General features: G+C 41.7%; 3 protein-coding genes across 5 annotated transcripts; 2 read left to right on the forward strand and 1 right to left on the reverse strand.

Moving 5' to 3' along the window:
- Nucleotides 1-334: 334 nt before the first annotated feature.
- On the forward strand, nucleotides 335-1524 carry LOC116174479 (protein takeout-like). 3 transcript variants are annotated; one of them, XM_031492413.1, is made up of 6 exons: nucleotides 335-446; nucleotides 497-589; nucleotides 635-782; nucleotides 835-974; nucleotides 1018-1330; nucleotides 1384-1524. In XM_031492413.1, the coding sequence occupies exons 1-5, from the start codon at nucleotides 386-388 to the stop codon at nucleotides 1317-1319; spliced, it is 744 nt and encodes a 247-aa protein (XP_031348273.1). In that variant the 5' UTR covers nucleotides 335-385; the 3' UTR covers nucleotides 1320-1330; nucleotides 1384-1524. The 3 variants fall into 3 exon arrangements, with proteins under 3 accessions (XP_031348273.1, XP_031348272.1, XP_031348274.1); XM_031492412.1 differs by lacking the exon at nucleotides 1384-1524 and having other exon boundaries at nucleotides 1018-1361; XM_031492414.1 differs by lacking the exon at nucleotides 1384-1524 and having other exon boundaries at nucleotides 835-920; nucleotides 1018-1361.
- Nucleotides 1525-2471: 947 nt separating this feature from the next.
- LOC116174478 lies at nucleotides 2472-3719 on the forward strand. The gene is made up of 6 exons (XM_031492410.1): nucleotides 2472-2613; nucleotides 2681-2811; nucleotides 2859-2951; nucleotides 2999-3146; nucleotides 3202-3341; nucleotides 3389-3719. The coding sequence occupies exons 2-6, from the start codon at nucleotides 2751-2753 to the stop codon at nucleotides 3691-3693; spliced, it is 747 nt and encodes a 248-aa protein (XP_031348270.1). The 5' UTR covers nucleotides 2472-2613; nucleotides 2681-2750; the 3' UTR covers nucleotides 3694-3719.
- Nucleotides 3720-7409: 3690 nt separating this feature from the next.
- LOC116175046 lies at nucleotides 7410-8356 on the reverse strand. The gene is made up of 2 exons (XM_031493099.1): nucleotides 8248-8356; nucleotides 7410-8203 (listed from the first exon to the last, which is right to left on the reverse strand). Exons 1-2 carry the CDS (start codon nucleotides 8274-8276, stop codon nucleotides 7438-7440), a joined length of 795 nt encoding a protein of 264 aa, XP_031348959.1. The 5' UTR covers nucleotides 8277-8356; the 3' UTR covers nucleotides 7410-7437.
- Between the last annotated feature and the right edge of the window lie 920 nt (nucleotides 8357-9276).

The following is a 9276-nucleotide window of genomic DNA, read 5'->3' on the forward strand; positions in this document are numbered from 1 at the left end:
CTTTTCATGTTTCTAAAACCTTTGAAGGACGTTGATGGCCTTTGGCAGTGATCTTAGAACACTTTTCAGAATGTTGTAAAGGTCCTCACATGCTCTTAAGGGCCGTTCACAGCTCTTACATGGTCTTCAGTAAATACCTACTTTAATAATCTCAGGGCTGATAACATACTCAAAGATTTTGATTGTGAGGGGAAGAGTTAATTTCGCTAATCAACGATCAAGTCTAATTAGCGTAAAGTTTACGTGAGCAAATAATTAGCGTAATTTGCACCACTTACAGTGGTTGATCTAATTAAACTTCAAATAATGAGACGAACCGTCCAATGTACATGTGCGCAGTTAGTAATTCTATAAAAGGGCACCTACGTACATTGACGTAAACACAATGATTGCAACGTATGTGCTGATTTACCTTGCCACTATCTCCGTCTCAGCGCTGAAGCTACGTAAGTAGGTAGTTGATGGGAATAGGTATGTCAAAGAAACCGTTTTGTAGCTGACGAGCTTCCAAGGTGCAATCGCAAGGATGCCAAACTGAATGAGTGCATCAAGTCGGCGTATGGACCATGGCTGGTCACTCTGGCGAAAGGTAACTCGACAAGTGACAACCGAATAATTGCAACTGCACGTTTAGGGCTACCCGAATTTCGAGCTCCCTCTATTGCGCCACTCAGAATTGAAAGTTTGTCCATTGCGCAGGGTTCCGGTCCAGTTAACCTGGTGCAAAATTACACAGACGTAAGGTACCACTATTACGAGCTGACGACCGTCACCAACGTCGAGTGAGTTGCAAAATTTGAACTGCTGGCCTCGAAGACGGCGTCTTCGTTTCAGGGCGACCATTACAGATACCGAATTTAGGGTTCGTCAGGAGACCTTCGCGAAGAACATCACATTTTTGGCCAATTACAAATTCGATGGTAATATATTGACTATTCCAGTTGTAGGTGAAGGGAAATCCAGCATAGTCATTGGTACGTTTACGTGTTGTGCTCACCTTAAGACACACTTGTTTAGGTGACGTCAATATCTCCATGGACTTTATCGGGGATGTAATAGAGAGGGATGGTGAGAGGTACGTTCAAATCCAAACGGTTAAAGTTGGTTTAAATCCCGCCACCGGCACCTACAAATTTGAAAACTTGTTTGGTGGCGACGACCAAAAGGCGGAGATTTTACATCGTGTTCTCAACGAAAATGCAATAGAGATTTTTAATGATGTTAGAGTGGGATACGAAGAAAGTGTCGGGCAAGTGGTAAAGAAAACTATAAATAGTATATTTGCAAAAGTGCCTTTCAAGGACTTGTTCTTAGACTAAATCCAACAATCGTAATATTGCAAAATAAAGTGATGGAGGGTTTGACCTTACTCATTCTTTCCAGATCGTCTCCCAGATCTTGTATTGATCTGAAGGTCCTCCGGCTCTAAAAGTTGCGTCGACTTTTGGTCCAATTATCATCACTGAGGCTGTTTTCAAAGTATTTGTTGGGAGTGCTGTAGTCTCTCTCCCACTATGACATCGTCTTCCTCGACTTATTGATGGGGGAGTACATAATTTGATAATGAGTGAGGTTACATGACTCATATCGAACTTTCGTCTTACATTTACCGGAGTGGTGCCCAGTTTTCAAACACTTGAAGCAAACATTTTTTTCAATCCCTACTTTCAGATTATATTTAGGTCATTTCTTTCTCTTTTCAACATTTGGCAAGTCCTTCTCTGCCACATTTGATAACAAGTATGGAGACAGAGGGGACATTACCTCCCCTTCTCTCATTTTGATTGTTGTGATGGTGTAGTATTGTTTCTGCACGACGAGTTCTAGATGCGTTCTGCTACTGTTTTCATTCGGATAAAAATGGTTCCTCTCTCCAATTACACTCTGCACGGACCGCCTATAGAATTTTCGCTAAGACTGTTTCTTCATTCTCGCCACCACCACTTACTGCCCTTCGCCACCCCTTTGCAGCGGGCACTGTTACCGACAGTCAGGAAGAGGCTGGGAAAACCCCTTTGGCTGCAGTGCCAGATGCCTCTGGGGCGTTCTACACTATTCTAGAACAGAAAGCCATGAAAATCCAGCAGACCAACCACCAAAAGGCGAAACTGCGCAATGGTGGAGCACCTACGAGGCATTTTCCCCAAGCTACCACGACCTCAAAGAGGAAGTGCGACAACGATCGAATTCGTGACGAGCTGAAAGCCGAGTTCTTCTCCAGAGAAACAAAAGGGCGAGTACGTCTACTTTTACCTTCAGAGGAAGGCGCAGATGGCGAAGCGTCTGGGCATCTCGATTGGAGACCACATCGACCTCATGGAAGAGTTGTTACATTCTCAAGTCCGACCTTTTCTGGGGAACGTGCAAGCTATAAGTCCCATTGACCTGGTTCATCTCGCCAGTAGTCTTGAAGACGACCGAATGCGATAAGCCCTGGGAGATTCGTGAGGAGGGACATAGATGTAGAGAAGGAGCACCAAGGAAAAATCGGTGCTTCAACTGCGCAGAAGTGGGGCATCTAAGGGATTAATGTCAAAAAAATTGGATACTCTTTCATTAGAAGGCCATATGCCTTCCAAAAAGGTATCAAAGTCATACTAGCGTGAAGTGTGCGTAAGTGAATATTATATAACTTGTTATTATACTGAATTTGTACAATTTTTAATGGTGAGATCGACAGTACATTGTATGTTGAACTGGGAAATTAATATGTCTATAAAAAGGAATGTTCCGGCATCCACGATAACACAATGACTGTAAGGTGTGTACTAATTTACCTCACCATTATTTCCGTCTCGGCGTTGAAGCTACGTAAGTAGTTGATGCTATTGGAATTGTAAAAAAAAACCTTTTTCTAGCTGACGAGCTTCCCAGGTGTAAGCGCAAGGATGCCAAACTGAATGACTGCATCAAGTCGGCCTTTGGACCATGGCAGGCCACTCTGGCGAAAGGTAAAAACTACAAGTAGTGGCGACTGACTTGCACCTACACGTTTTAGGGCTACCCGAATTTCGAACGCCCTCTATTGCGCCACTCAAAATTGAAAGCATGTCCATTGGAGAGGGTACCGGTCCAGTCAAACTAGTGCAAAATTACACGGACGTAAGGTACTACTATTACGAGCTGACCACCGTCACGAACCTCGAGTAAGTTGCGGAATTTGAACTGCTGCTCTCGAAGACGGCGGCGTCTTTGTTTCAGGGCGACCGTTACAGATACCGAATTTAGACTTCGTCTGGAGATCTTCGCGAAGAACATCACATTTTTGGCCAATTACCATTTCGATGGTAATGTGCTGACCTTTCCAATAGTAGGTGGAGGGAAATCCAACATAGTCATTGGTACGTTTTGGTGTTGTGTTCAGCTTAAGACACACTAACTTGTTTAGGTGACGTCAATATCCCCATGGATTTTATGGGGGATGTAATAGAAAGGGATGGTGAGAAGTGCGTACAAATTCAAACGGTGAGGGTTGCTTTCATTCCTGCCACCGTCACCCTCAACTTTGAACGCTTATTTGGCAGCGATGACGAAAGGGGGGAGATTTTGAATCACATACTCAACGACCATGCAATGGCGATTTTTAATGATGTTAAAGTGGGTTACGAGGAAAGTGTTGGGCAAGTCGTGAGAGAAACTATAAATAGTATATTCGGAAAAGTGCCTTTCAAGGATTTATTCTTAGACAATTAATTGCAAAATAAACTGATGGCAAGTTCGACCTTTCTCATCCTTTCCTGTTCATCTCCCAAATTGGACATTTATTTATTAATTTTTGGCCTTGATTTTTAAGTGGACGGGAACCCAACCCACTATAATATATTCTTGAGGTATAAAGGAATATACCCGATCACGATAAAAGGTCGAGGAGGAGGGCTATGGTTGGTAGAAATTAATTCCTTTCGTTGAGATATTTCATTAGAGTACCATGAAAGATGAAACTAGCCCCCCCCCCCCTCAGGCCCCGTCGCACGGACAGTTATAGTTTGTACCAAACCAATTTAATTTCGATGAGACCTTTCTTTAGAATACCATGAAGGGTAGAACATGTGTTTACCCCCCCCCCCCCCCCATTTTCTAAAGTTTAACTTGGCACCACTAAAGACATGCGTATGCAAAATCTGAGACCAATCGGTTGTCGTATGTAAAAGTTATGAACGTTTTACTTTCAAAAACAGCATCCCAGGAAATAATCCGTGGGGGGCTTTTAGACAGCGAAATTGATGGCCGTCCTGGCACCTCCACCAAGGTATAAGCTACCTACTGCAAAAAAATCCAGGACTCTAGGACCATTCCCCTCGAAGTAGTTTGAAACGGCAGAAGTGGGTTCGCACGGACGGGTGGACGGACAAAACGCAAACAATAGCACATTTTTTTAATTCTTAAAAAATGCGCTAAAAAGAAATGAAAAGGATAACTATACTCGAAGAACAAAGTAGTGAAGAGCAACATTGCGATAAAGGTAGTAGATATGGAGAAAGGGAAAGCGAGAGGAGCGGCGGAAGAATGGCTAAAAGAAAACCTGTAATGTAAAGAAGCAAAAAGGGGAAATAAGGTAGAAATCGTGGAACTAACATCTCAAATGAAGAGGAAGGTTATGAGGGGGAAGGGAAAGTTAAAGGGGAGTGGGATGTACATAGATGACGATGTGACAGAGAAATTAGGGAGGTCGGCGGAAGGGGAAAGGGGAAAAGGAAGAATGTAAATTGGAGACACAAGAAACTCAAGGTAAAAGATGCGGACTACAGATGGAGTACCAGAAAAAGGATTAGTAAGAACATCACGGAACAGAACGGAAGAGCCAAGAAACTAACAGCAAAAGCGAAGATAGTGGGAGGGAAGAGGGGGTGCAGAAGCAAACAACAGACGAAAAGAGAAAAACGGGATAAAAGTGGACATAGGTAACAGGAAAATTATATTCTGGAAAGTAACAACAGGGGTAGAACAGGGTAAGGGAATAGGGGAAAGAACTGAAAGATGAGAAAGAAATACAGGTTAGACCAGTAGAAATGGAGAGGAAGAAAATGAGAGTGATAACGTTATATAAGAGAGAAGTACTGAAGCAGCTAAAAATAAAATAGAAAAGAGAAGAAGCTAATATCGGAGGGGAGGGGATTTTACTACCAGAACATAAGTAACAGAAGAGATGAGAAAAGGAGCACAAGATAAAAAAGCAAGAGATAGAGAATGCAAGAGAGAGAGAGAGAGGGAGTGTCACTGAAATTATCGGAAAATAAACCTCTGTAACCCTCGGCACACTCATGGCTTCTAGAAATCGCAATGGAACCACTGTATACTGGGTAGCATAAGACATAGTCCTGGAGGGTCTGAGGGTAGAGAATACCTCCCATCAAAGAGAGCCCTCGGCAAAGGACGACTCGATAAATTCTTAATTGAGAAGTCCGATCGAAAAAGTACGAATTGTTTTGGATTCTACGCACCAAAATTAATAAGAAAAAGTGTTTTCCCGAAAAATTTTAGTGCAGTCGATTTTTGGTAAATAAGGAAGGTTATACACTGCCTTTTTTTGAGCCCCGAAAAAAAAATTGTCTCAGATCGACCCGGAAAAAAAATTTTCTTATAGAATGTGGCCTGTAGAATCCATAATTTCCAACAGTTCCAAGATTGGGCTACTAGTTCAAAAGTTACAGCCCTTTGAATTTTCTTTCGAAATTGGTTTCTAGTCTATAACTTTTGATTGAGAAGTCTGATCGAAAAAGTACGAATTGGTTTGGATTCTACGCACCCAAATTAATAAGAAAAAGTGTTTTCCCGAGAAATTTTGGTGTAGTCGATTTTTGGTAAAAAAGTAAGGTTATACACTGCCTTTTTTTGAGCCCCGAAAAAAAAATTGTCTCAGATCGACCCGGAAAAAAATTTTCTTATAGAATGTGGCCCGTAGAATCCATAATTTCAAACAGTTCCAAGATTGGGCTACTAGTTCAAAAGTTACAGCCCTTTGAATTTTCTTTCAAAATTGGTTTCTAGTCTATAACTTTTGATTGAGAAGTCTGATCGAAAAAGTACGAATTGTTTTGGATTCTACGCACCAAAATTAATAAGAAAAAGTGTTTTCCCGAGAAATTTTGGTGCAGTCAATTTTTGGTAAAAAAGGAAGGTTATGCACTGCCTTCCTTTGAGCCCCGAAAAAAAAATTGTCTCAGATCTACCCGGAAAAAAAATTCTCTTATAGAATGTGGAACGTAAAATCCATAATTTCAAACAGTTCCAAGATTGGGCTACTAGTTCAAAAGTTACAGCCCTTTGAATTTTATTTCGAAATTGGTTTCTAGTCCATAACTTTTGATTGAGAAGTCCGATCGAAAAAGTACGAATTGTTTTGGATTCTAGGCACCAAAATTAATAAGAAAAAGTGTTTTCCGCAGAAATTTTGGAGCAGTCGATTATCATTTTTACACCTCTCGTTTTCTTTTATAGAATTACAGAACAACAAAATAGTGCTAACAATTTTCGACTTTGAAAAAATCGATAAATTTTGAAAAACATTATCTCGTAAACTATTACGTCTATAGAAACGGTTGTAGCCTCAAATTGTAAACAATTTAGTCTACTTTCAAAGCGTATTCATTAGTTATTTTCGAAAAACTGGTCCTTCAGGGATAAAATCGTCAAAATCTGAAAAGAAAACGAAAATTCCTCGGTTTTTAGTATATTTGACTATGTTGCGTTCGCCGCTCGAGCTCGAAAACTTGAATTATACATTGGGTTAACAACATAAGCAATCCCACAAAAAATCAGAACTACAGGATTTGACGCTTGGTACCCCCCATTTTTAGGAACAAAGTTACTGGACTATTATCCATTTTTATTCCGTTTTTCTCTTTTCGTCTCTTGTACTCTCATTATTTAATTTTTTTTTGAAATTTCGTTGTAAAGTTAGAAATATTGGGACTTTGGGCATAGGTGAATTGGTTTTCCAAACAAATAGTATTCTTGTTGAAAGTTCAAACAATACATTTGTCAACCGCGGTGCAAATGTGGTGCATTTTTTTTGCGTCGGTTAATTACTATGGAACATTGTGTCTTAATGGGCTTCGGAAGCTTCTCGGGGCGAGATGTCTGGCATTTATAAATATCTTATTTTATCGTTTTTATTAGTGATTGGTTACACTTGCTAGCGCAGCATTAGGTCGCTCTCTTGATGAGGTGGCGATTAGTCCCTTCCTCTTTTTACTGTTCTAGCAACTTTACGCGATTCTTAAGACATCCAGTATTATTTTAGTATATGGTTCTTGGGATGGTTAATGTGATTTTTGGGATCATTAGGTTCCTGGGATCCCAAATAGGGAAATTAAGGAACATTGATATCCTTTAAATATCGTTAGACCCCAGGTGGTATGACTATTGCCTAGGTAAAACATGGGCATGTGCAAAATCTTGTTGTGGAATAATTTAATCGAGTACATTTAAAGCAACTTAATTTAGAACAACTCCCTTCTGGTGTCTTAAAGCGAGCGTATTGGTCGGCTTCACTTTACTAATGTTAGTCGCGGTCTCTTGGAATAGCTCCAGAAGCTTGTTGAAGTTGGCGGGAATTTGAATTTCGGTCACGTTCGTCTCCCCGGCTATATTGATCGCGTTGGGAGTGATCCTCGGACGCGCTCGCTGCGTGAGTGGCTTCGACCGTTCCTCCTCCGCCTTTATCCGCATCGGCTTGTTGCAACGAACGCATCGGCTGGTGCCGAACGGGTCGGCGTTGAGCGGTTCGGGTATTAGCCGATTGTTTAAGACGAACTTGTGGACGCACTTGTGATCGCCTACCGGCACGTCGTGGATGTTCGCGCTCGAATGGCACTCGAAGTAGTTGTCCTTACGGAACGTTTCCAGGTTTTGAAGTCGCGCAGGCTCGGGGGAGTTTGAGCGCACGGTCCGCCTGCGAGGGGAGATCAGCTCGCTGCGAGCCTCCTCGACGGTTCTCAGCGCCACCGCCGCCGGTCGGGGTCCAGACGAGGTTCGCTGGGAAAGTTCCGCGGGAGACGAATGGCTGTATCCCTCGCTGACGGAGATGGGTCTCAAATTAAATTTGGACAGCACCGGAGACTTGCGGCAGTAGCAGGTTTGACATGGAGACCTTTTTTCAGTCTTTTTCGGCTCGCTCAGGTGATCTCCGCTTAACAAAAGTGATACATTCGTAGAATCATTGCGAGCTCGCCAATTGTTCAGTCTTTCCGCTAAAGTTCTCCTGAAAAAATTTAATTTTCTCACTTAAATCACACAGATAATTACCTTCTCTCGTATCGGCACTTATTCGCCATTTGATCCTTACTGCACTTGATTAATTTCACATTGACAAGTGTTTTAAAAAGTAAGGTGCGACGTGTTTAATCAATTTGTGGTTGCCACGCAACAAATTAGTTTATTTACTTTTACCCCTCATGCATAAATATCGAATTAGGGGTGAGATGAATTTGTTTAGGGTTGCGCGGTTTTAGGTGTTGAGTATAATGATGACTGTGTACAGGGTGGTTTTATTGTAAGCCTCGAAGGGATTAAAATAAAACTCCGATGCCGTGGTTTCTGGCTAATGGCGTTTCTAAATGTGGAATTGGCCAGAGAGGCTGAATCTCATTGGTTAAACGAACTAAGATGGCCGCTGTAACCCATTCGTCACCGTATTGGGGGCGTATTAGGAGATTGAAAAAGGTAGGGACGCGTCCGGGGGGATAGTCGAGGAGGCATTCAGTTCTGGAGGTGCTCAGATCGTAAGAAGAAACTTAGATTTTGCGTCTGGAGGTGCTTCAAGATGGTGGCTGTGTCATCCGGAAGCACGACCATCACCCTGATTACCCTAGGGACGTGCCTTTGAACGTCCAGAAACACGACTTTGCAGGACTTGATACAAGGGACGATCTCCTCCAACCAGTCCATCGTCCACTAACTCTCGCCCTCTTACCCTTTTTATCACTGACCTTTCCTTCCCATTTATTCTTCGCGTCACACCATCTCCGAAACTTTTTCCGTACCGTCTCCTTGCCCCTCACTGGTCTCATTCCACTTGTCCTCGATAAGATAAATGAAATTTAGTATTAATTCATTAAGATTAAGGGCACTGATTCTCAATTTCAAGTGTAGAAAAAATTGCTTTAATGCATCTTTGAACTAGCGCTATCTTAATATTATAACAAGCTAATTTAACTCAAAGATCCCTTAAATTGACCAGATTGAATTTACTCATTGGGAGGTTTTCTGTATTAAAATTAAATCTACTATAATTGAAAATTAATTACTTTTCTAACAACGAGTTCTTGAATAATA

This window comes from Photinus pyralis, unplaced genomic scaffold (assembly GCF_008802855.1).
Source record: "Photinus pyralis isolate 1611_PpyrPB1 unplaced genomic scaffold, Ppyr1.3 Ppyr1.4_LG6, whole genome shotgun sequence".
Lineage (NCBI taxonomy): Eukaryota > Metazoa > Arthropoda > Insecta > Coleoptera > Lampyridae > Photinus > Photinus pyralis.

Coding starts and splice junctions, on each gene's coding strand:
- LOC116174479 (XM_031492413.1), top strand. CDS start 386: ATGATTGCAACGTATGTGCTGATTTACCTTGCCACTATCTCCGTCTCA. Junction 783..834: donor ACGACCGTCACCAACGTCGA/GTGAGTTGCAAA, acceptor TCTTCGTTTCAG/GGCGACCATTACAGATACCG. Junction 975..1,017: donor GAAATCCAGCATAGTCATTG/GTACGTTTACGT, acceptor ACACTTGTTTAG/GTGACGTCAATATCTCCATG.
- LOC116174478 (XM_031492410.1), top strand. CDS start 2,751: ATGACTGTAAGGTGTGTACTAATTTACCTCACCATTATTTCCGTCTCG. Junction 2,952..2,998: donor GCAGGCCACTCTGGCGAAAG/GTAAAAACTACA, acceptor TACACGTTTTAG/GGCTACCCGAATTTCGAACG. Junction 3,147..3,201: donor ACCACCGTCACGAACCTCGA/GTAAGTTGCGGA, acceptor TCTTTGTTTCAG/GGCGACCGTTACAGATACCG.
- LOC116175046 (XM_031493099.1), bottom strand. CDS start 8,276: ATGGCGAATAAGTGCCGATACGAGAGAAG. Junction 8,204..8,247: donor AAGTGCCGATACGAGAGAAG/GTAATTATCTGT, acceptor AAATTTTTTCAG/GAGAACTTTAGCGGAAAGAC.